The sequence below is a fragment of the Mercenaria mercenaria genome, chromosome 19, assembly GCF_021730395.1.
Source record: "Mercenaria mercenaria strain notata chromosome 19, MADL_Memer_1, whole genome shotgun sequence".
NCBI classification, from domain to species: domain Eukaryota; kingdom Metazoa; phylum Mollusca; class Bivalvia; order Venerida; family Veneridae; genus Mercenaria; species Mercenaria mercenaria.
The window spans coordinates 46,035,714-46,063,123 of NC_069379.1; the positions used below are offsets into that span (position 1 = coordinate 46,035,714).

Sequence of the window (27,410 nt, forward strand, 5' to 3'; positions counted from 1 at the left end):
AGGAGATACAGAGTGGACACAAAATGGAAGGCTCAAAATTTTGACCCTAAGTTGTGACCTTGACCTTGAGCCGGCTTGGCTGACTCATAACGTCTACACATAGTTTTGATGAGGTGATCATTTGACCCAAGTTTTATAAAATTCCTTGAAGGGGTTTAGGAGATAGAGAGCGGACACGAAATGGAAGGCAAAAACCTTTGACCTTGAGTTGTGACATTGACCTTGAGCCGGCATGGCTGACTCATAAGTTCTGCACATTGCCTTGATGAGGTGATCATTTGACCCAAGTTTCATATGAATCCTTCAAGGGGTTTAGGAGATATAGAGCGGGCACAAAATGGAAAGCTCAAACCTTTGACCTTGAGTTGTGACATTGACCTTGAGCCGGCATGGTTGACTTATAAGTTCTGCACATCGTCTTGATGGGGTGATTATTTGACCCAAGTGTCATGAAAATCCTTCAAGGGGTTTAGGAAATATGGAGCGGACACGAAAGTGTTGCGGACAGACGGAAGGACGGACGGAAGGACGGGCGGAGACCATTCCTATAACCCCCACCACTTGTGGCGGGGGATTAATATGTAAGTTTGATTTTAGATGTATGAAAAACAAATTGTTTCTGTAGTGCATGTCTTTCCAATAGTTTTAAAAACAGGTTACCCGTACATCTTGCTCGACATGTTCAATGTGTTCATGAAAGAAGTTATTACGTTACGTTTCAAGGCGGGTACATTTTACGTTCGTGCAGTTTTAAAGTACTTTGCCTTTATAGAAGAATATTTTATAACAGGTCTTGATCATTTATGATCACTTTTATTCCGTAGTTCCATACCCATCAAGAAAATATTTTATAGTTTTGCTCTGAACATACCAGATATATTTCTTGTTTTATTTTAATCGTCCATTGTAAAGTAGTTATACGCAGGAAGTGTTGGAAATCATCAAAAGAGCATGTCATCTGTCACCAAGACAATGTAAATTCAAAAGAAACGAAATTAATTACCTGCTGTACCCCTTCCAGGATCAATGTGGAGAGTATAGTTTGAACCCTCGTCAAGGTAGAAGTTCTGGAAAGTTTCATAAGCAGTAGTGCCATCAGCCGCTGTTAGATCCAGTCTTAGTTCAGTTTTACCCTGAGATGCCATTTCCTGTACACTTTTAAGACCTACACAATGAAAGAAATACCATTACATTGTAAAATGAGTTTTGTAAATAACTGTTGTTACAAGCATTGTTTAATGGTCAGTAACAGAATCTTTTATAGTTTATAGATCATCAGAGACATCTGTACACTAATTATCTGCAAACCTGTCACCACAATAGTTAACACTAGTCAAAAGATATGATTGCGTGGAAATCCTCTAATAATGAGATCGGTAAATTCATATTTATTTATCAAGTTTCTATGTAGCCTATTCGCTGTGTCAAAGTCAATTAAATTCATTGAATAAGTTCAACAAAAGAAAACGTAGCTCTCTGTAGGCAAGCAAAATACAAATATGTTAAAACTGTTCAATGAATACAGTATAATTTGATATCATGTATATTAGGCAGCTCACTTAAAATATGTGTATTATTAGCATTTTGGTCAGAATTCAACAAAACAAGCGGAATTCTAAAAGAACAAGGACGTCATTAAGGTATTCGATCCGTAATGAGAGTCGACAAACCCGGTAAATGTATATGATTTCATAATTATCCGTTTTTACGGAAATTCTGTTAACGTCCGAAAAATGCCGACTCACCAAAAGAGAGTATGCAGTCACACAGAAATACGGGTCTAGTACCTTAAAACAACTGAAAGATGATGTTTGAAATTAACCTGTATAATTGAGGAGAGTTTGCAAAACAACACAACAAAATGATTAAAAAATAAAATAAACGAAATATATATATATTTATTAAACAATCTTTAAAGAGGTATCGTATAGGTTGTGGACGCGTAATGACAATCGACAATTTCCGTTAAATCACGTGTTCTTGTTAGGCTTTTCGGCATTCTCCAGACGTAAATTTTTATATAGCTCAATCGGCACATGGTTTTATGTAAAGTTCGAAAATTGCCATAAAAGCATACAGAGAATACTTACTTTCCCGACAGACATTACGGATTGACTACTTATTTATATAATATTTTCGGAATTTTTTTCCGAGGAATGTATTTAGTGGGTAATCTATGGGTTTTTTTTTTTTTTTTGGCCTAACCGTTGAAAATTGAGGGGTCGTATATTGATACATCTGGCCATGAGTGTGTGCATGTGTCAATGCCTGTGTCCGTGAGTGCGTCTCTTGTCCGGTTTGGAACTTTGTCATGCTTATTTGCATTCATAGATAGCCTGGTACAAATGATTAGCATAACAAGAAAATGTTTCATGTATAAGACCTGAATCCTTAACTAATAATAAAGGTCATACTCAGAGGTCAAACATTTAACATAATTTAATTTTTTTATGAATTGACGGATATTTTAACAAGTTGGCATACATATTGTCCATACTTAAACGCTGTGTCCCATGCAAGAGCCATGCCCCTACCTTAAAGGTCAATATCACAATTAGTAGTCAAACATTTTATCTCATTAACTTTTGTACGCATAGGTGAATATGTAAGCAACTTGGCACACATAAATGCCATTATATCATAATTTGACTGTGTGTCGCATTTTAGACTTATACCTAGATCCATTATTTCTTATGTAGTCTCTAACTAATGTATACATTGATGGATATATTCAAACGGTTTGGCAAAATCTTTGATATACCAAAGACATGTCTTGCGTTTGCCTTAACTTCGATGTCATTGTATGAGATCAAAGACTTTACGTGGTTTTCTTTGTCCGCACTTTAGCATTTGTACGCATGGATAGGTTGGTCAAGTCTTTAACCTCTTTGTACATTTATAGACTTACATTTATATTTCAAATATTTGACGCACGCAAACATTCAGTTTAGCAATGCGATATCTTACAAGACTTACAGACCTTGCTCAAAGGTGCAAATAACAAATTACTTTAATCTTAATATTCTGCTGTCAAAGTTTCGTTACTCACAGAAAACAAACAGTTGTGTCTCACCGAACGTATGAAACCCATCTGAAGAGAAATTTCTAGTTCCTCATTTTTTTTTAACTTCAGTCTCACAAACGGTATGCATACACATACAAATGGCATCTCTAACGCTTTAAAGTGATCAAACTTACCTAGCCAAAACTCTGTTTCAAAATCACCGAACCCATTCTCATATTCCGTAAAATTTCTGTAGAAATCAACACTCCCATTGAAGCGATATTGGAAAATCTGTAAATTGGAAGAAACAAACATATAGTTGTTGTCACTCAGTTTAAAGTCTTACATCATGAGTATGTTTACACTAGCATAGCAAACGTCTTACCTGCTCGCATATACTCTCGCATATATACAAATTTAACAATTATTAGCGAGGTTAACAAAATTTAGATGTAATAACATCCCTCATCAGATTAAATCTTTTTCCTTTTGCGTGTTTTAGATAAATTTGTTTTCAGCATTTAAGCAATACTGTTGAATTTTCCCCCGCCTTTTTCGAAGAAAAAGGGACACAATTATGGACATGGGTTGCGTTATTCCATCAGTTAGTACGTTCTGCCGTCCTTCGTCACACTTCATGTCCAGTCCATAACCCTGTCATCTATGAAGTGATTTTGAAATAACTTGGCATACATGTTGCCCAAATTAAAACAATGTGTCTCACACAAGACACAGACCCTTGCTCCAAGGTCAATGTAACATTTAGAGGTCAAATTTTAGCTCGATCGTCCATAATTCTGCAATGTATCAAGGGATGTTGAAATTACTTGCCACAAATGTTCCAAATAATGACAGGACGTGTCAAAAAAGAGACCCATACCCTGGCTTTGAGGTCAATGTCACCTTTGGAGGTCACAGGTTTGTGCATCAGTTTCATATCCGGTCCGTAATTGTACCATTTATAGAGTGATTTCAAAATCACCTAGCACAAATGTTCCACATAGCAAGACGACGTGTTGCGTGCAAGACCCGGTCCCTGTCCAGTCCATGTCTCAAAGGTCAAGGTCACACTTAGAACGATCGTAGATCATTTTTGGTCTAGTCAATAACTTAACTTTACATGGGTGGACATTGAAGGACTTGGCTCAAACGTACGCACCATAACAAATGAAATGTCTCATGTAAGACTCAGACTTCTACCTGAATGACAAGGTCATACTTGAAAATAAAACTATTTGGTATATTTTGTCTGGTCTGTAACGGTTTTAATGCATGGATATATATCATTTACATATATTGACATACATTTTCACCATTACAAAACAATGTGTGCAAAGCTCAAGGGCACAGAAACCCAAGTTAATGTTTAATTCTTGTTTGTACATGAAATTGCTTTCCTTTTATATGATATGTGTGTAGATGCCCAAAATGCAAACCCAGGCAAACCTCTATTGTATAGGTAAACAGCACTATTATCGTTGCAATACATTAGGTTGACATGCAGTGCAATGCAGTATTAACTTTCATGGGTGCGCAATTTAAATAAAAAAAACTTTCATTATAACCATATAAATGTAATGAATTTCATTTGTTTTTAAATTACTTTCCCTCGATATGATAAAATATTTTATTACATTTTTATTTCTTTTCTCTTACAAATTAAAAAATAAAGTCACATTAAAGCTTTGAAATACAGATATTAACATTTGACAGTATTTACCAATTATAGATTACAGACATTTTAAAACTACATCGCTCTTCATGAGTTATATGATTCATAGTTCTGATTTATAGACATTTTAATATGTTGCCCCCAGACTTTGAAGATGTTTTATTGGTATGCAATATGTTTATGAGTATTCCAAAAATAAAATGAATGTTTACAAAATGTACATGCAGTTCAGTTCTACTTTATGTTAATCAAATTGTTGTTAACTCCTGTTTTCAGCGATATGTCCTGACAGATTTTTCCCTTGAAAATGCAGTTTCCATCCTCTGAAATCTTGCTTTTTTATTAAAAGACATCTGTTGTCATGGAGTTTTGTATTAAATTATGACATTGATAAAATTATGTTGTTTTGTTAAACTGTTATTAGGATAATTTCCTGAGTTTGAAGTTCATAGACTAAAGAAAAGTTGCAGAATTTCAAGAAGGTTTCGAGCTATAGGACCCGCGCATAGGAGTTTTACCTTAACGGTAGTTGAATGCTATAGACGATAGCAACTACAGGCTGAGCATCGGAAAGCTGAGACAGAGGCCCAGAGTTTGATAATCTGCTGAGATAGTAGGAGAGTTCCAGCTTATAGGCAGCATTATTGGCGCAATACAGCCAAGGCATCGGGGATATACCTATATGATAGATAAATGCTACATGTGATAGCATATAGGCGCTGAGCATCCAGAAATCAGGGCAATCATATAGAGTTGTAACTTCAATTTAAAGGACAGAGGCCGAGCATATATGTGATAGGACTCGTAAATTGTTGGTTCAAAGACATTGACGGGAACTTCAACAAAAAGACCAGTCAAGTATAGAGTCTCCAGCCTATAGGAGTTTGGGCAAATTATTGTTAATTGAAGATTGTTAGTTTGAAACATTTAGTGATTAGCCTGCTCTCTGAAATTATCGAGCACATAATTGAAATCATTTAAGAATCATTGGTACCCGAATCATTTAGGCAAGGTAGCCAGAGTAAAATTTATGTCTCTCCAGCTATACGTTTTAACAAAGGACATTCTCTATTGTTTGTCAGCTAGACTAAGACATAGTCATCTTAGCGATTGGACCCATTTCATTGTTCAGGATACTTAAGGCGTAGGCACTTCCCTGGGTCATATAACTCGTATCCTAACAAATAGGTTGCTTCGATTATTTACTTGTATGGCAATTCATTTAAGGGCTTTATAAATATACATGAAAACCGCGATTCGGCATGGTCCTCAGTTGATACAACTTTAGGGTGACTCGATATACCTTGTGTATGAACCCTAGGGGTAGCTACTACCCTGTGGAAATATATGTCTCATTCTTATATAGCGTTGCTGGGTTTGTCCATGCTGCAAGAATCCAATCTGTGGGTTGCTCATTAAGTTTATTCTATAGATCTAACGTAAGTTGAAACTATTTTGAGTACAGACAGATAGTGCGGTAATTTTGTTTGTACATCACGAAAATGTACATTTGCACAACTAATTAAAGATTAACGGTAAGGGTAGATTTCCCAGAAGCACAGACATTAATATTAATTTCAAATTGTTTTCTCCGATTCTTTAAATATAGCATCGTCCAAAAGACTACTGCGATTTGGTTTGAAAATTTACTGCCTTTATGAAATATATAATACATGTGTATGCTTAAAATGATAATTGTCAACGTAGCAAGTAATTCATTTACCTTTCATTGGAAGATCTATTAAGACAGTGTGTACTATGCGGCGTTACTCGGTTTGTTTTCACCTCACGGATATTAAATACTTAATCATATTTTGTTACATGATAATGCAGCTCTTTTGTTGACCCCCTGGTTACTTTGTCTAAACATTTACAATTAATGGTAGGCTAGTTTCTAAATACGTGCTATTAATTAACCAATATCATGTTTTTCCCTTTAAAACGAAAAACTTCAGCATCAACAAGACGTTTTTAGTTGCATATGCTTTTCTAACATCTTGGTGGATGAAAAGAGAATAACTTACCGTCCAACCGCCATTATCAGTGTTCATGTAGCAGTATACTTGTATCCTTTGCTTGGACCTCCACAGTGTTACTGAATACACCCCGCTTTCAGCATTTTTATGTTTCTTAAGTATACCATAGCAGTCCGTAAAACCTGTAATATGACGTTGTTCTAATATCTCTTGTTATGACATCTGTAATATGACATTATTATATAATCTGTAATAGCGCGTTGTTATATTTTTATTATGTAATGGGACGTGTTATTGTAATCTGTAATAGGGTGTTGTTATAATATTTCCTTAAATAGGGTATTATTATATAATCTGTAATAGGGCAGTGTAATGTAATCTAAAATGTAGTCCAGTAAATATATAAAATGTAGGGGAAAATATTTACACAGAAATGATATTTGGCATGTGTGATGTATAACATATCAGGAATGACATGTCAATGAATTTTGGGGGTAAAATGTTGAAAAAAAAATGAAACAAAAGTGCGAACTTTTTGAATTCCCTCATAACTTCGTAAATATTTATCTGAACATGTAAATATTTTAAATGATAAGAACAGAGTCTATTACCAGTCAATGAAATTATATTTGAAATGATATGTATCCAACATGGCTGCCAAATTTAATATCGCTGCTAAAAGTTATGGGGATTTCAGGAAGTGATTCATAGTATGATTCTGAGTGTGTTAAACATCCATATGATAACAGAAAAATCATATAACGTTCACTAGACATAACAACTAAAGCATTTTAATCCAAAATTACATCAAAAGTCCAATATGACTGCCTTATATCCAATATGGCCGCCTAAAAACAACATGATAACCAACAATTTTAGCACTATCTTTACGAAATGGTTAACAAGTACCTCTACATAAAATGTTCCACTCTATGTAGGCTAACTACTAAACTTCACAAATTAAAATGATATTTTAAGATATTTTATCACATGGTATATTATCTATAAATGATTGAAGTCAGACTTTACTTAAAAGCTATATGGCATGTATTAGCTTTCTGTAAAATATCACATCTATCAATTAGTACCTCTACCAATACAATATCAATAAAAAAACAAACAATACCTTATTTCTGAGCTATTTTGTTTTTGTAGATGTAGTGAACATTAGATTGTTAAGTCAAGGGCATAACCAGGGTGGGGGAGCCCCCTCCCCTTTTTGGCAAAGCTTGCATTTTTTCATTACATCAAAATACCCTTGAATGTCTATTATTTAATTTGCTTTCGGCTCGCTATGCTCGCCAACTTGCATATATTTACATAACATTTGCATACAGTCTGTTGTTGACCGTCTATATCTCAAAAGATCAATGGATTGAGCCCCGGCAGCTTTTTACAAATTTTACATAACATTTTAATGTTGAATCTGGTGATTTTACAGACGGTTGGATGTATCTATCAATACGGAGGACTGTAATTTACTGAAAGTACGTAAAGATTAGTGAATATGGATTAGGTGCTGATATGATAAATGCTTTTGTTTTTATTTTCGACTTTGTACGAGTATAAGTTCTAGCTTTATGAGGAATTAATCTAACATAAGTAATTCTGTATTTTTACATGACACTGCATACGAAATCAATATTTATAGTTGTTCCTTTTCCCTTTCAGTATATTTTTCAATTATAGATATATTGTAAGAAAAATATAGTGTCGCGCTACAGCTTCTAAAACAGAAATTAATTTTGTCGTGCGTTTTTTAAACGCCATGACGCCATTTCCGTTCATAGACGCAATTTCCTGCGCTTTCCTTTTAAAAACATGATAAACAAAGTTTTGCTTAGATTTAAATCGACCGAAAAGCGTATTTTAACCCCAATTTCTTTTCTTTTCTATAGGTGATGCCTATTTCACATTTAACATTCTTGTTACGCCTATGTAAGTCCTCTGCACATCGAACAGGCGGAACTATATTCCAAGCCTACTTTTCTGCAATTGCATGCCAATGTTTTACAACCTGATTGGCAAGTACAGCAAACAATTTTTATGACAACTGTTCCGCCTGTTCGACTTGCAGAGGGCTCAGTTGTGATAACTCGTTTGTAACGGAGTTTAGTGCAGACTAAATCTTTAACAATTTAAAGTTCACTACATCTATAAAAACAAGCGCTGTCCGTAAGACAGCAAATGCTCGATCATTCAAATCATTGTCCTAGAAGCTGGAATATTACCCTTAATGTTAGAGTATCAATCCGGTATCTGCATTAGTTTTTGAGATAGTGAATTGCATGCATAACTTCAACCAGAAGGTTTAAGTTCACAGAGAACATGACTTGGCAAAATGCATGTCAGAGTTATGGGACTTGATACTATAACCTTTTTTTTTATAAAAGTGAAGATACAATGAAGTTTCAATTCAATATCTGCATTTTATTTGGAGATAGTAACTTGCATGCAAAACTTTAACCAGCATTTACAGACGTCCAGAAGGAGGCATTATTTGCCAAAAATGCATGTCTGAGTTATGGGACTTGACCCAATGAGGTAGATAATTGACCTAGAAAAAAGTTACAGAGCTATATGCCTTTCAGTAATAGCTATAAATACTTGAATGCAAAACATTAACCAAGATTTTCAAAGTCTAAAAATGGGGCATAGTTTGGCCAAAATGCATATCAGAGTTATGGCTCATGATGCTATCACCTAGTTTTATGACCCCGAAGACACATGTGAAGTTTCAATTTAATATCTGCATTAGTTTTGGAGATAATAACTCGCATGTAAAACTTTAACCAGGATTTTCTAAGTCAAAAAGGGGGCATAATTTTGCCAAAATACATGTCAGGGTTACTAGTATGAGACTTGACCCAGTGAGGTTGGTAATTGACCTGAAAAAAAAACAAGTTTCAAAGCTATATGCTTTTAAATGATAGCTATATGTACTTGCACGCAAAACTTTAACAAGAATTTTCGAAGTCCAAAAGGGGCAAAATTTGGCCAAAATGCATGTCAGAGTTATTGCTCTTGATTCTATCGCCTAGATCTCTGACTCCGAAGACACATGTGAGATTGGTAATTAACCTAGAAAAAACAAAAAGTTTTAAACCTATAATAAATGATAGCCATATATTCTTGCATGCAAAACTTTAAGGTATTGGACCCGTAATAGAGTACCTTCCTTTTGAAGAGTATTCAGTTCCTACCATAAACCTACTTCACCTGCAATTTTCAGTGGGGGAGGGGCGTAGGTTCAAGCCCCACTAGAACCAAAACAAATTTTCATATTTTCCTTTTTTCTAGTAAGTTTTTACTTCTTTCAAGACTTATTATGGATGTATTGTACAAAAGTGGAAAATTTTCATTTTATAAGCGATCTCTTGCTGTTCAAAGATAATTTACCACTGAATCAGGAGGGGAAGAGTTAGACACCTTTAAAAATACTGAGTTACCTGCGGTAAAAGTTTTCTATTTTGCCTTCATTCTTTAGATAACATATTGTGGAAGAAATGCAGGTAGGTTTTACTTCTGCCCCAAGGTTATATTTGAATGTCTACATAAATGGAATGAATTTATGGTATAAATTGTAAATAAAGCGCTTAAATATAGAATAGCTTGCATAGTTCATACCCAGTGAGCTTCCAGATTTAACTAATTTTCAAGTTATAACTTCTACCTAAGGTACACAAACATATTTTTATACGATCTGAACGTATATTGAAAATAACGCGTAGTAATTGCCAAATATGCACTGAATTTGAAAGCTTGTTACGTGTATATTGCTTTTATTTTCAACTACTCCCGCAAACATTGACTTGTAACAATTCATGAAATAGACTTTCTATTTAGTAGATAAGATAAATTCATGAACAAATCAATAACAGAAATTAAGGCGTTCAAATAAATGTCCGCACAGAATTACGTTCTTCATTTAACATGGCGACAAGAATCATTATCTGTTGAATACCCACAACAAATGCCATTTGATATGAAGGGCGGTGAACTGGAGCAAAACCCACCTCCACAGTCTATGCCAGAACTCCAGGATTGCCCGATTAATAAAAAATCTATTTCTAACATCGTTACTTATTTCTTCCGATATGTGTACGATTGCAAAGGTATATATTTATAACATAGTTTCACAATACTTGATTTTCTATGTTCAGTTTAGCGGTTAGACATTGAATTGATCTGACTGTTGGTCAACATGTTACAATCATTTCATTTTACATATTTACACAGACGATTAGAGTTTTTTGACATAATTTGCTCATAAACATTTATTCTATAATATTGAAAAAAGTAATAGTGCTCAATTGTCTAGCTCGAAAATATATTACTTGTACACTCTCCTGGATTACATAACCTGTCTTCAAGGCTTTGCCCGAAACGATCTGGAACAGGGTTAGTGCATGTCCTGGTGCGACTCTGCATCCCTACTCCACAAGTTACGGGACATGAACTCCATTCTACCCATTCACTCCAGCCTCCATGCACTGCAAAATGTTTTGATAACTTATGTGTTAACAGGATTTTATATTAACGCTCCTTTCGCAACGTTTTTTTAAGAATAAAATGAAAAAACATAATGCCCCATCATCGTCACATTTAAAAAATACAATTCCAAGAAAATTCTCAATTCAATAATAATGACACAAAATCAAATAAAACTAAACAGACATGCATTATACAAGATGCAATTACTTCGAGTAGACGTCATATTTTATCATCATCGAGCATTGTACACAAAGTTTGAGTTTATACCATATTCAACAATTAGAATTGCAGTTTCAATATTATTTGTTGACATGATCGGCAAATTGTTCACATTACAATGTAGACAAAGTACGATAAGATATTTCCATATATTCTTCAAGTTAATCTTACCACGAACTCATTTCATATCTTATATATGTGTTGCTAGTGACAAAAACAACTCATAACAGTCCCTGAACTTTACTTGTATCTGAGACTATATCAATATTAGGTAGTCTTGACCATTTATAACAGTAAAGTAAAGGGTAATCCCAGTGGTCAACTGGTAAAACACTTAAATGTCAATCCATGGGATCGTGGGTCTAATTTCGGTCAAGGCAATTTCTTAAATGCTCCTGTAAGATAATTGCATGCGTTCTAGTTGCATTTTAAAATTATATCTTTATGACTTTGTGTAAGATTTTTTTTTGATAAATATCTAAAAACCTAGACTATGCTATTTTAAAATTTATTTCTCTTATCTAACAACACCGATACCCATTAAGTGTAAATAATTAGCACTATTTAATTGAAAAGTATTGTTTGTAAACGTGCACAAAAGTTAAGAAGTGTAGACTTCTCGTGTACTATTTCTCATCGTTATATTTGCTTTCAATTATTGTCTCTGAAAGAGTTACATGTGTACATTTTTTTCTTCAAGGATAGTCCATGACTCGCCAAAGATTTCATGCGTTTTGGTGATAATGTTCAAGTATTTGTTCATATTTAGATCGGATAAATATTTTATTCTTCAAAAATCTATTTCTATTACCAGGGCAGAGCTGCATGTGACAAACTTTAAATTCAATACTATCTCCATTACAATCAAGACCGCCATATTGTGGCGCTGGATTTGTGCATGTACGGGCACGTGAACGGGTTCCATTTTCACATGTGACGTCACACCCTGACCATGACGTCCATGGAGACCAATTCCCATCAACTATAAAGATAAAGAATTTCATTATTTCATATATATTTCAGTTTTTGCACTCTTGAAACGTAGAATATTTTCAATTGTATCATTTTGTTAGTTAGCTCGTGGTAATGAATGCCTACTGAAATCGGTCTTGTAAATAAATATACAAATAATCCAAAGTTACAGTCCATAAAATAAACAAACGTGTTTGTAAACATGGACGGATCCAAACGGAAGGGGAAAAAACATTTGATAGAAATATTCCGATGGCAAAATACAATACATATCCGTAGCCCTGACCAACCTATAAACCGGGCAAGTCTATTTTATAAGTACATCAACACGGCTGACCCATTTAAACGAGCTGTATCTATAAATTACTACACACACGTACCCACATGGCATAGGTTGCAATATTTTGGGCAGATTAGCTTTGCTTTCACAATATTCTTGCAGAGACTGAGCATAGAGTTTAACAGAGCGCAGTCAAATGATTTGTCATCCACACAATAAGAATCTGTAAACAAAGAAATGAAAAACAAATATAGTGCCTTCAGATGAAATCATTTAATGTTTAACAGTTCTTTGATACTACAGTAATGTTGAACAAGATGAATTTATTCTCATGCTTAGAATATACTGGAAAGCTTGGACAAATTCTGCTATGAAACGTAACAAAGATAACGGTGTTTATAAATACTTTTGATGTATATCACTTTTATTTTTTTTTTAAATCTGAAGTATTACTTACAAAAAAAAGATAACAGGTAAGGGTAGATTTCTCGGAGAGCACCAAAAGCAAAGCCTCAGATTCATGCATAGATACTTACTGAAGCAAATATTATAATTTTTAATATAAAATTATGTTTTACTTAGTTAATATCTACTACAGTTTATTTTTATCGTATGTTAGTGCGTGGCAATACTTACGGTGTGCATGATTGCAAAGATTTTTGTTACAGTTTTTAGTTGAACAACATTCATAGCAGTACTGTGTTTGACCGCCTGCTGTGTTTATACCCATCGTTCCATTTGGTATTTTGGCATACTCACCACAATGCTAAAACAAATACTTAATTAAGTCTTTGTTACACATATATAAAGCTTTTTGAGAAATTCAAAAAGGCGTGGATACTGAAACAGCTTGGAAAACTAGTTAGTGCATGGATATGTAGAGAGAACACCTCAGACAATTAGTAAGTTTATCAAATTAAAGAAAGTATGAATATTTCGTACAAGATATAATTTACAGACGTGTTGCATTAATTGGGTACAGTAAAAATATGATAATTCAGATATTTCATAAATGATGTACAGCAAGAAATAATTGTATCGGTTTCTTTGTATATCATAATATAATTAAACAGCTGTGTTACATAAATATTGTTCAGCAAGGTATATTATACAGATGTGTTTCATAAATGTTTTACAGTAAGATAAACTTGTAGAGATGTGTTTCATATCTGATTTACCGCTATGTTATACAGCAACATGAAATTATGATTGCACAGCTTTGTTTCATTAATGTTTAAAACAAGCAATAATTGTGCAGGAGATTTTCATAATGTTGTTTGACAAGATATAGTTATTTAGACGTGTTTCTTGAATAATGTACAGCTATATATTATAATACGGGTACATAAATTTGGTACATTTCAGTTTGTTGCAAAATCTTTTGCCACACTCCGGATATATTGATATGTAACGGTTTATCAAACGTCTGCTCCATAATAAAAGAAAATTGTTCAAAACCAAATATTCGTTCTAAATAGACTATAAATAAATTATTGTTCTAAATAGTTCTATAAAACTCAAACGGGCTTCTCTTTGGAAAACTTTAAATTCTGTTGACTTAACTAAATTTCTATATACTTTGAAGAAGTTCATTAAAAAAAACGGGTGTGATAAGGACTGTTATGAATATCATAACTACAGTATTCATTGTATTTCATAAGCGCTATACCTTTTAAGTTGTCTGTTAAATGGGTAAATATTAGATCTTTTTCAGAAGGTTTCTTTAATGCTTTCCTGTATTAATGATGCCTAACATATATGTGTATTTAATGCAGTTGGTCTTCAGGAACAGAACAAATTGAGTGGGTTAGGGAAAATGATGAAAAGTTAAGTGTTTTTTCTCATGAACTTTGAATATGTTTTTTTAAGTTTTTATTCGATTCTATCGAAGGAGAATTTAGATTGTTCTAAATAAGGTTTTCCGATATCTATGTTGTTCGGTGACAGGAGAAGAAATTTCACTGTACAATTTTGAAACTGATGTGAATATTTCGTTTATACAATATATTAGATACATCACGAAATCGGTTTTCATATTTAAAACCTAGTTATTTAAACATTGTGTTCATCATCAATGATTACTAATTTCATGATTTTTACTATTCATTGTGTTATTCTAAAAATTGGTTTAAGCTGATTTTAGGCTGGAAAAAAACATTTGTATTTATCGCATATGTACACAATTATCAAAATGCAACTATATTTACATCATTTAATATTACACTATTCAAAAGGTCAAAACAATTCCTGCTAATAGTTAAACATATTCTTATAAATGAGCACCTACTGTTATCATAATGTTAATTAAAATGGTCAGACTTACTTGTTTATCAACACATCCAAGTTCAAATTGAACTTTTTCAGAATATTCCCGTTTTGTGTAACAAACCTGAATAAAATGAACAAACATGGCAATATTTTTAACATTCAAAATAGTCATTGTTCATACAATTGCAATCGACGTAAGCAAAATATCAAAATTGTATAATTTATCACCCAGATAGAGTTTTAGCTGAAGCATGCTTAGCCGACTGATCGTGGTTTCCAGACTTGTCTATGCGCGTATTGAAATCTTAACTTGCCTGTTATCAGAATGGTGATATGTGTGATAAAATATGATTATAATTGTTAAAACCAACATTTATTTTCATACAAAATTTGTACAAAAGGATACACACAAGTTTTATTAATTATATATCATATTATATCAGATTTATATAGCACCCTTTTCATGACAAATACGTACGTACAAAAGCAGACATTCGGGTGCCAAGTTTGTCCTAATCAACACAGTGATCTGATTTCTCTGGTTCGTTACCGTGCCCGGTGCATAGCACTAATACACGCTAAGACCTCTTTCCTGGAAAATACCAGTACTTTCCTCTGAGTTGAGTGGAAGACAAAAGTATCTCTGATAATTCCAGTGTCTAAATCATCAGAATCTGACAGCTCAGACCTCTGGATTGACAGCCAATCGTGTTTCCAGACCATCACGCACCCATACAATAATAACAGTCTTCAGAACATGAAGCTTAAATATAGTTCTAGAGATTTAACCTGTCCATCTGAGCAAGATCTTCTTGTGTTGCATTCTTGCATGTCCTGGACACCAGAGCAACTGGAACATTCTAGTGATACTTTAAAATGCAAAAAGGAAATAATTACCAGTACAGACTAAATCTAATGGTTACATATTTTAAAAGATAAACAGTTAAAGGATAAGAAATATAACGACGAACAAAAGGCAGTGTGCGATAGCAGTTACTGTTATAGATTTTTTCATTAATAGACTCATGTTGAAGACTTTACAGTCTGTGAATAGCATACCGGTATCCACAGTTAAGCTCGATTTTCCCTCTTTTAGTGCATTGAATTATTAATATTATGTTTAGGTTTTCGTATATACTAGAAACATTAAAATAAAATATATTTTTTTGCATTCAAAAAGACAAAATTTTCTACGTACATGCTCTCCCATACACGGTCAACCCAAATGCAAAAAGAACGGTATAATCTGCAAGAAATAAATACAATAACCTGCAAGAAATAAATACATTGCCTTCTAAATAACTATAAAATTATGCAATTGTAATGCCTAATTCACATTTTGCCTTTGGTCTGTTGAGCCCGTAGACTGCCCGTAGCCCGCTTTCCGTGCGGCCTCCGGGCGGAGGCAGGAGGCGGCAGTGCGATTTTCGGACAGATTCACGGGCTCCACAGCCTCTACGATTTTGTTATGCGAAAAGTTTTACAAATCTGAAACAATTGTAAGCCCCTAGCGCGTAGTCATGTCGCAGATGGCATTGCACAATCCCAGCACGGGCATCGTTGCGATTTTCCGTGTACATGGTGTCCAAAAGAAAGCGTACGGACATTGTAGACCCGTTGGACCCTTGCACAGCCCTCGCAGAGCTGCCACAAAGTTGCCGCCCGCTGCCCGAGCAGTGCCCATGCAATCGCACGGATATTGAGCAATCATCGCTCGGCAACCATACAGCGACCGCATCATTGCCGTTCGACGGCCTTGAAATGGGCAACCCTGGCCGTCCTTGATGAACAGCAGGAAAGACAGAGGTACAGGGAGGCGACGGCGTAGGTGCAGCCCTTGCTGCAGAGACGGGTCTCTCTGTGACACTACGGGCGTCGTACAATATCCCTGGGAAGCTTGCGGAGACTGCACGGCAACTGCACTGAAATTGCACGATTTTCGTATAATCCGTATGGATTTCCCCCGGCCTTCCCCAAAGAGCCTGTACAAAAAATGGCACGATGCTCTTAATATATAATGTGAACACATACATACGCCCGTAGCCACCTACGATGCCCCAAAACCGCAAGAAAACCCATAGACTACTTTATCGCACGGAGTCCGGGTCAAATGTGAATTAGGCATAAGTGTTTTACCGATTGAAATGAATTACCAGTCCCTTCCTTACTAATAGAAGTCAATAATTATGTCATCTCATAATATGAACAGTTGTTACATGAAAAAATGTTATGTTCTCTATGGATTGTTTCATACAAAACATTGTGTTATTTAGTAGATTTGAGGAAGATATGGGAAGCTTTTGTGAAACAATCCGTGTTTCAAATTGTTCAAAGTCTTCGTTCAACAGTTGCGGTTGAAATGCAATATTTTAAATTATTTGTCTTTGTGACAGTACACTGAATGTAAAATATCTTAAATATTGTATTCATTAAATGATCCTTTTTTTTTCCTTTTTGGTGTTTAGTTTTAAGACACAACGAAACAATTTAGGTTATATGACGACTTTCTAGCTAACGACTGTGAAAGAAGAGCAAAGATCATTAAGCACGAATCGGCAGCTCTCCACCTTCCGTAAATTTATTAATAAGTTTTAATAGAGGAGTTACTTACATGATAACAACATCTCTTCACTACCTTATGTGTAACATTCACTGTTTAATGTGTAACGATTTTCTAATGAAATATTCTTCCTCTGCGAATAAGGCAGCCTGAAAACAAATTTATTAAGTTCTTATATTGTAATGTCTAATTCTAGCTTTTGATTAAAATGATATTTTAATATTAAAGCTGTTGATCTTGTTCTTGAAATAGTTTCTACTTTAACATTTGTTTCATATGTAGAAATTGCCAATTAGTATATATAAATGGAACTCATTTAAGTCAATGATGTATGCTCTAGATAAAGACTGCATTTTACTATGTTTAATGGCTTGTTTTGTTAAAGTTATTGTTTTTTCCATGAACAGACTTAAATGACCCTAGCATGCTAATACTCTTATTTTGCATGGCTTTCAAATATTACGAACTATTGCAGCAACAGGTTAAGTTCTTCATGAAGTTCCTATGTAGCCTCAGAGTCTGCTGTTACTTTATATGCTTGAGCTGTAAAATTCACGAAGGATCTTTTTAGATTTTCTTTATCATAGAATTTGATCTACAATTAAATCATGCAGCAGAAGAAAAGTAGGACTCGTTGTTGTTTTATTTTCTGGTATTTTCATCATTAAATCTGACTTCGAGTTTGCCTAACGACCTCTTGCATCTCAGTTGTTAAGCGTTAGTACCCGACGAAGGTCAAACTCTTCTCACAAATTTCATACTGAAGGTTTAGAAAGTTCTTCTCATTTTTTCTTTTATCGTAAAAAACAGCGGTAGACGTCGAGATTTGATTAGTTTTCATTCGGTTAACAGATATTCTCATAGATTAAGCTACATTCTACTTTAAATATATCTTTTGCAGTTTATAAAAGGACGTCTCTGGTGTACTGAATTAGCTGAATATACTTTTTATTATAAACTTATTACAGACTCAATCTTAACAGTATTTTATGGTCTCTATTTTGCTTTAATATTGTTGTGATTTCTGACAATACGTTACTCTAGTTAAAAGCCGGATAAAAAAACGATGGTAGTAATTTGATCAAGGACATCCTTGTAAAAAAGGATAATTACATACGTTATATTTTCGCGGGAACCGTTTACGTGTATACTTTTAATATAACACAAAGCTTAAAGTAGAAACCGTCATTAACATAAGAAAATACAATTTTTAATCACTCAAAATAAAGTGTTAGCAAACGCTCATGCAATTTCTTATATAAAATACTTTTCATGAATTTAACCTTTCCATGCTTATTTAAATATTTGTTTGTATATATTTGTACTAAATATGAAAAGTTTTATCAAGAAATGTTATCTAAATGTAAAAGATGTGATTACGGCATGTCCTTTTAAACTCAGTAATGTTCGCAATATTAACATGTACGATTTCACCCGATCTTCATGTAAGAAACAACACTCGATAGAACAGAATAAATGCTAGTCGACATCAATTATATCAGAGTCTATGAACTTTAATCTCGGAAAAAGAAGATTTATCTGAAAATGTTTCGTCAAAATGACATTTAAAAGAAACTAACATTGTATATACATGTATTTTAAATCAAGAAAGGAAAATGGAATATTACTTTGTATAGCTTTATGATTAATAAATGTAAAGAAGCGCATACATACCTAAATTATATAAATAATACGCACAGAACAATATTCCTAGTGATCTGTTCGCAAGCTAAGCTACATCCTAATTTGAATTTTATGAGGTAAATTTTAAGGCGTAGATTTACTGTTTAAGGCAGTAAAAATAATTATTTGTTCCACTGTCATTGTAATAAATTAAAAACAGGAGATTGAAGTTCTAGCATTCCAAAAAATATGCTACTTTTATTTCAGTAAAGGTCTCAAAGTACGCGAGTTATAAATAATTGGGCTTTCTGTACAAAAATGTACTTCAATCAAGACAAATATTTACATAAACATCATGAAATTAATCGCCAATCGTATGAAAAGGTATAAGATTTCTGTAAATCCAATCGAATATTTAAGTTCGCAAGGTAGTTGTGCGTGACATTTTGCTTCCACGTGATGTTACACGGGTAAAATGGATTGGAGCATAAAAAAGCATTAAATGAAAAGGAATATGCGAAGGCTTTTTTGAATTACATGCTAGATTAAGATATATTTCACTCATGATCATCAGATCTTCCGACATTATGTGCAATTGTTATACATGGTTTCTCCCGATGCAATATATTTCGATCTTAACACAGAAACAATATCATTTATAAATCTAATACGTATTATTGTTACTTAGCTGAGTAATATTTGCTGCAATACTATGCTTCTTGTCGTAGTGCTTCATCTCAGTCAATTCCTGCCGAGTTAATACAAAAGCTGTCTGGTGCAACAAACTCGGCAAATGTCAGGGTCAGGAATCGCTCTTGTCAGAAAACTAGATGTCAACTTGGTGACTGAGGTTCTTTTTTAAATTTTGTCAACACCGTTATAAACTGATATAATTGATTACGAATACAGATGATATATAATTTATACCCTGCAATAACTTGCAATCACTTAAAGATGTTAATATAAACTGAAGTGTAGATTGCGCTAGTCGATAAGTAGGCATGCAATAATTTCGTTGGAATAATTGGATTTAGAAAGGTCTGTCGGTGAATCGTTATTGTCCTGACTGGCGGATTTCGTAAATGGGCATTCAGTGACTCTCTGTCCAGTGAAATTGAACCAGACATTGTGTTTAGCTAAACAATAGTGTCCGATGCTTCTTTATGCTTCACATCACAATTTAATAATGAAAAACGATAAAGTTTCTAAATGAATATTACGAAGCTTATTATTAAAATAGTTCTTTATTAGACGAAACAATCAATCGCCTATTTAATGACCTTGTATTATAATCTCGGCTGCCTATAATTTTTAATGAATAAGATTTCGTACTGCCGCTTTCTTCCAATTTTCAATCCGCTTATCTTCTGTAAGTAAACTTAACTATCCTCTACGACAGATGGACATACACACATTCTGACCGAATGAGAGATGGACTGGCAGGCATAACCATGAAATTGTCAGAACCAAACATTTTTTAATCGTTTTGCATGTTATGCAACTCTGCAAAATTCCCCTTGTTGCTAATGGTAAACAACCATATGCCATATATTGCCCTCCACATATTTTCTTATTCAACTGGTTTATCTACATTATCAATTCTAATTGTTATACGTTATAGATCTATTGCAGATACTGTATTTTCTCAAGATGCTTCTTTGCAAAACTAGCGATAAAATAGTTTTGATCCCTTAAACGAAACGACGCAAATACATTATCTTCCTTAAAAAATACGTTTCAGTCATTTCGGTTTGTAAAGTAAACAAATGCGCAGTAAGGTCTTCATGAAACAATAGAATACAAAATAATACTTCAGAGGACCAAACCTACATTCTACATCTTGACAGAATTGCACAAAGAAATTAGTATCAGTTAGTAAAGTCGGACGACTTAAATTGCGTACAGTAATTTCATAAAAGATTTTCACTTTTATGCAACTAATTACTAATGTTCCAATTCTGAAAACGGCAACATAACTTCTATTGCAGTCAGAAACACGGATAACAAAAGATAAAAAGAACTCATCTGCTTGATAATTTATTTTAATTAAGGTAAAAATTTAAGTATGGTTATAAATAAATGTATCTAATACGTAAACTGATACAGTAAGTAAACACTATATCTAGATAAAGTATTCTAAATACTTTCTAATATTTATCTTTCGATTTCGATCCAACTCATTGTCAAGTTTGTCATATAAGGTCGTTATCCTGTCAGCTTGCAAAGAACTGACGGTAGTAGAGCAAAAATGTCGGTGTGTTATCAATGCCTATAGCAAAAGAGATCCTAGACTCCAGCAATGTTTCACAGATATAAAGAGGTAATATAATTTAACATAAGCGGTTTTAATAAAAAGAATATTTTTTGTATGAAAGCCATAAAACATTGCCCTGCATCTTATTGTCATCACCTTTAATACAATTGTGTTATAATAACACAATGGTTAAACCTTATGTATATATCAAACAGTTTTAATCAGGAAGTTTTGTTTCATAAACAGACATAAATGACACTATCAGTTAAAATCTATATTCAAAATATAAGGTTAAGGAAATCTTTCTTTTTCATTTGTCTTCAAACAAAAAAAACGTCTGATGTATCACTTGGTGGTTAATTCACTTGGATCAAATTATTTGATGGCACCTAAAGCTTACATCCAGTTGCAAATCATATTACACTAAACTTTGTGTATAATGCAGATTAAAAATGAAACTTTAATAAAGGTGCATGTTCTTCCTTCTGAAAATGAGCATACTTGATCTCTACCATTTATTTCCTATTGACAATCATAATTTGAAGCAATCACGTTGCCTCACATTGCTCTAATTACGTTCTGTCTGAAATGATTTGCTGAGGCTATTTAGTCTCCGGTAAAAGCCATTTTACGTTGTTACACATTTTTGTAAAACTGGTGTTAAATTTAGATTTCATAATGTGTAACAGATGTGAAAAAAGAAAACATTCTTAATAAAAAATCTTATTTCACATCGATTGCCCCATGTCTGTCACAGACTTCTTTATTGTAGCACATCTTTATCGTTTGACTGAATACTTCTGCTGACTGAATTTTTATAAGTTTGGATTATAAATTATTTATTGAGCTTCATTGAAATTACGTTGTTGCGGCAACTGAAAGTAGAAAATTTGTTAATTCTATACGTAAGAAACATCTCTTATCTACCTCAGATGTCTAGTTGTTATATACTTCAATCGTCAAAATGTCGTTACTCCATATGTATGCCCCACCATTGATAATAGGGGAAGGAAGGTGTAATACAGTATTACTACTATTCACGTGTCCTACCCTCCATGCTTGCGTGTGCATATATGTTTATTGTTTTCAAAACCTACACAAGCCTTTACCGTAATTGGACGACCGGCCTCGTGCAAGACAAAAACACTAAATGAAAGGTTCAGGCAACACTTACAGGTCGAAGGATTATATTGTCGTTTTTGTTTTTGTTTTTTTTTATGCCTATACATTTTTATGAATATTCAACAACTTCGCATAAAATCCTCACCGTAAGCAGTCGAAGTGCTGCATCTAAAACCTCTAGCTTGAAGGTCTAGGTTACAGTAAGCTGTCACAGATTGCATGTGCTTTCTTGTCCGATATATATTTTTATTTGTATGGACGGATATTCACACAACTGTGGTGAAATACTTAAAATGACAAAAAAGTGTGTCAAGAAAGAATTAGATCAGGGGTTTCCGTGCCCAGGTCGCTGGCTTTGACTCACTTGCCCCACATCGATGTGGGTTCGAACCTTGCTTTTAGTTTTTCTTAAGGACGTTCGATTATCCTACCCACGGACCCGCCTATGCCTGAAACAATGACTGAAGGGGCAGCTTGGTTCTTAATCTATTATCGAAAGCTGTTGAAGTCTCCATATGACCCGAATTATGTCAGTGTGTCCCTAACTTTTTGTTTTTGTTTGTTTGTTTTGGGTTTAACGCCGTTTTCAACATTATTTCAGTCATGTAACGGCGGGTAGTTTACTTAGCCAGTGTTTCTGGATTCTGTACCAGTACAAACCTGTTCTCCACAAGTAACTTCGCCACATGAATCAGAGGTGGAGGACTAAGGATTTCAGACACAAACTCGTTTATCAAATAGTCACGGAGGACATACGCCCCGCCCGAGGATCGAACTCACGACCCCGTGATCCGTAGACCAACGCTCTTACCTACTGAGCTAAGTGGGCGGGCTAGCAAGAAAAAAAAAGAAAAGAAAACGATTCAGATCATCGGCTTAAAAGCCATAGTTACATTTAGTTAAATGTTTAAAGTCACTTTTATATTTCGGGTTATAACTGTGTTATGTGTCGATTGAATTATAAATTAGCGTGACATAAACAGTCACGTTAATATAGCTTCTTATTTTAATTCCTTAACGTTATGCAGCAAAAAAATAAAACAAAATGGAACTTTGTGTTGTGTGCGTCTTTCTAACGTCACAACACGTCTGATGTCATGTCTGTTTGCGCGCGTCTGTTTCCCGCGCTGAGATTAAAATGTGTTGTGCAATGCACATCTCAACGTAATTAAGCATAGAATGAAAAGACAATGTGTTTGTTTTTGGTAAATATGTGCTCGTAAAAATATTTGAAATTTTCTCACTTCTCAGTGTATATAACTGTATCTTATACCAATATCAAACGAGATGTTTGCAGCTGTTGATATCTGAACAACAAAACATGTGTTGCCATAGAGAAATTAACAGGTGGTCCAAAACAGTCTCTGCATGTCAAACTGAAATAAAAAAGTGAAACGAGATTATTTAATCCATCGATTTCATGCCAAAAGTAGCAAGTCCTACTGTGTTAAAAGCTCATTTTATGTATGTATTATTATAATAGCTGTAAACTGTTTACCGTCAACGCCGTGGCGTTGTCAAGTGTAATGTTTGACGTTCCGCTAGATGACGCTCCATGACGCTTTCTTGACCTTAAACGAATTTTCATTACAGTTTAATGGGCCTCGTAAGACTAGACTAGTTACAAATCTTAAATCTACAAAGCTGAATACTAATGTCATTCAAAAACAGATAAACACTGAAATTGAAGCTAACAGAGTGATAGGTCCTTCAAAGGACCCATCGTTACCTAACTTAATCGTATCTCCGATTGGTCTCGTGCCTAAGAAAGTCCCAGGAGAGTCCAGGATGATTCATCAACTTTCCTACCCTCCTGGCTTATGAGTCAATGATTATATAGATCCTAATTTATGCTCTGTTTAGAATACATGTTTCGATGAGCCGGTAATGCTAGTACAAAACCATGAGAGACAATGCATATTGTTAAAAGTTGACATTAAGAGTGCAGTTTGTTTTATACCTGTTTCCTCATCCGACATTGAGTTATTAGGGTTTAACTTTCGTGAAAAGATTTACCTGACAAAGCTCTTCCTTTTGGAGAATCAATAAGTTGCATCACTTTTGCCATTCTTAATAAGTTATCGTCGAAGTCAGAACGCAATAGGTATTTTTTGAGAATCCTTACATTTAGGTGTTTACTGCTAAGCAAGCTTATTAGGCAGATTCAATCCCTCCTCAGGTACCAGCCTTTATCTGGGATATTTTTAGCTTAGAGCTGGACAGTTATTATGGTTTGGTGTAGCACACAACTTTCTCTCTCTCTCAACCTATTAAGATTAAACGAATTAGAAATTCCTATAAACTTAATGAGATTTGGCCACTTCCAACCAACCACATAATTCTTTTTATTGTCCATTGTTTTTTCTTCGTTTTTGGCATTCACCGCCTACACTGTCACCCCTTATCCAGCTATGAAGGATGTCGTCTTCTTCAGGTCCTCCATCTTGCCGTGCACTTTGATCCTCATTGGGGTACTGTTTGGCCATACACTTATCCTTCGGTTCTCCAGACGTGGACATCTCTGCTGAATGTGCTCAGTAGTTTGCTGTTCCAGGCCACAAGGGCACAGCGGAAAATGAGACATTTTAAGCTTTGTGCACATGTGGGTATTTAATCTGTTATGTCCTGTGCGAAACCTAAAGACTTTTTCCCAATCTGTCTAGTATATGATAGTCATTCTTGACTGGCCTTGGCTTTGTCAGTGCTTTTGCCATTGTCACTTTCTCCTCGTGAGTAATGGCATTTTGTGGCTGGTTATCTGCAGCTCTAAGTTTGGCTTATCTGTCTGCATTCTCATTTCTAGGTACACCACAGTGTGCAGGTATCCATCGTAGGGTCACAACCATTGGTTTACATAGGCTGAAAAGTGACCTATTTGGCATTTTCCATTGCTTGGAGAACTGACAGAGCATCCATAAAGGTAACCATGTTGGGGCAGCTCTCTGGAGAATCCACAGTGAGTTTAATAGCCTGTTTGATGGCCTCAACTTCTGCTTTATAGTTGGAAAAGTACCTCCCGGTTTGAATACTGTTTGTCGCTGATCTTCCTGAGGTGTGCAGTATGAAGATATCAGCTCCTCCGTCTCTTATTGCAGCTGAAGCTGAGCCGTCTGTGTACACCTGTGTCCATGTCTCTGACGTGTATTTTTCTGGGATCATGGCATGTGTAAAGGATAGCTTGGCAGTTTCATTTAAAGTACCAGTGGGAAGACCAGGAACAGTAGTATGTATATTCAGGTTGGACTGGCCATGTTTCCACGGTTCTGGTAGATCTTGAACAGTGAGAGGGGTAGTGGGTTGTCCAAGATGCTCTGCAAAGGTTTTGTTGAGCTTCCTGGCTTCATGCACAAAGCTGCCTCTTTTTAGACGACTTTAAGTAAGCCCTTCCAGTTTTGCTTTTATAGGATGGTCTGGCAGGTACTGGCATTTGCTGGTTTGTACTAGGGTTTTGGATTCTCTACACTTGACAAGTGGAGGGATGATAGTATCGTCTTCCATGGCCTTGATAGGTGTTGATTTCAGTGCTCCGGTGATGATTCTGGGAGCCTGATTTTGCATTATGTCTAACTTCTGCTGATTTGTCTTTGCCGCTATCATCCAAGCTGAAGAGCCATGCTCTAGGATGAGTCTGATGGTCCCAAAGGATACTGTCTTGAGTATGTTTTTATTCTGGCTGCCGGAATCCTAAGGCGGTATACGATTATTTTTCCTGCTTATAGGTGTGCTTGTGTGTCTAAAGCGGTGCCCTACTGTGTTCTTGTATCTTACTTGTCTGTTTATCTATGTTAATTAGTTGGGTGTGGTTGTGGGTTTAACTTTGGTACATGCATGTCTGCGCTATTATGGTTTACGTTGTAGTGTAACTGTAATTAAGGAACGTAGCATTCCCTTTGTATATTCATCCTTGCTCTGCTTTCCCCTTCAAACTCCGCCCCCCCCCCCCATCCCCTTTCTACCCCCTACCACTACCACCTCCATTTCTGCAAGTAGGCTGTTACAAATTCTAATATTTACAGCAAATGTTTGCTTTGGTGACAGTAAAAACAGGGTTGTGCAGGACTTCTCAGTGTTGACTAGAAAACACCATTCTTCAACACAGGCTGTGAGCCTGTCTATGGCTCACTTGCATCCTGTAATTGGTAATTGTTGAATGTTTCTCTGAGCATCAAATCATCCGTGAAGAGAGCAGCTTTGACTCCTCTTGGAAGTTCAGCCACCAGCTCGTTGATGAAGAGAAAAAGATAGGAGCGAGTACTCCTTATTAGGAAACTATGTATTTGTAGAAACCTCTGACTAGAGGTTCCATCAAGGTTTACTCTAGCCCTTCGGTTGAAGAGAAAGGACTTTATTCATCTGTATATGATGCCTCCAACACCATTCCTCTGTAGTGTCACCAGACGACCATCCACCCATACCTTGTCAAATGCTCTCTGAATGTCTACCAATGTTACTAGAGTAACCTTTTTTGCCTGAAAAGCATTTTCGATTTCTTGTGCAATGTATGTTTTTTGATCCTCTGTTGACCGGAATGACCTGAAATCAGCCTGTTGACGGGCCAAGATATAATCAGCTTTCAAGTACCCATTGTTTAGAGTAGCATTTCGAATTATATCTCGGGATTGAACTATTACCACAAATTATTTGAAATCTAGGACACCTCAGATATTTTCGTTATTAAGAAAATCTTACATAGTTGTCATAGGGAACGTTTTTCTCGGGACAAACGGGCACGTATTAATGGCAAAATGTTAAATCATTATTCAGAATTAGGGAATAAGTCGCTCTTAAACAGGGTTTGGATGGCCAAATGAAGTTTAGTGATGTGTCCAATCTTTGAAAAGTAACTTTAAATCGCTTCAAAATTAGTCTTCTATTTGCAAGCGAGAACAGATGGCCAAACTCACTTTTCATAAGTAGTGGACCTTTCCCTATATCATAGTGTAGAAATATTTTGTATACATGCCAG

General features: G+C 34.9%; 1 protein-coding gene across 1 annotated transcript; it reads right to left on the minus strand.

Annotated features, from left to right (window-relative positions):
- Positions 1–270: 270 nt before the first annotated feature.
- Positions 271–19,206, minus strand: LOC123525939 (thrombospondin-2-like). The gene is made up of 12 exons (XM_053531347.1): positions 19,120–19,206; positions 17,497–17,594; positions 16,084–16,131; positions 15,675–15,754; positions 14,941–15,006; positions 13,254–13,383; positions 12,718–12,840; positions 12,177–12,347; positions 10,990–11,145; positions 6,701–6,834; positions 3,199–3,295; positions 271–1,165 (listed from the first exon to the last, which is right to left on the minus strand). The coding sequence occupies exons 2-12, from the start codon at positions 17,507–17,509 to the stop codon at positions 996–998; spliced, it is 1,188 nt and encodes a 395-aa protein (XP_053387322.1). The 5' UTR covers positions 17,510–17,594; positions 19,120–19,206; the 3' UTR covers positions 271–995.
- Between the last annotated feature and the right edge of the window lie 8,204 nt (positions 19,207–27,410).

What these genes read in the sequence shown, in the direction of transcription:
- LOC123525939 (XM_053531347.1), bottom strand. An exon ending in TAATCCAGGAGAGTGTACAA is followed by an intron (nt 6,835 to 10,989) that starts GTAATATATTTT and finishes GTCATATTACAG; the next exon opens with GTTTTACGGACTGCTATGGT. An exon ending in CTGATAATGGCGGTTGGACG is followed by an intron (nt 3,296 to 6,700) that starts GTAAGTTATTCT and finishes TCCAATTTACAG; the next exon opens with ATTTTCCAATATCGCTTCAA.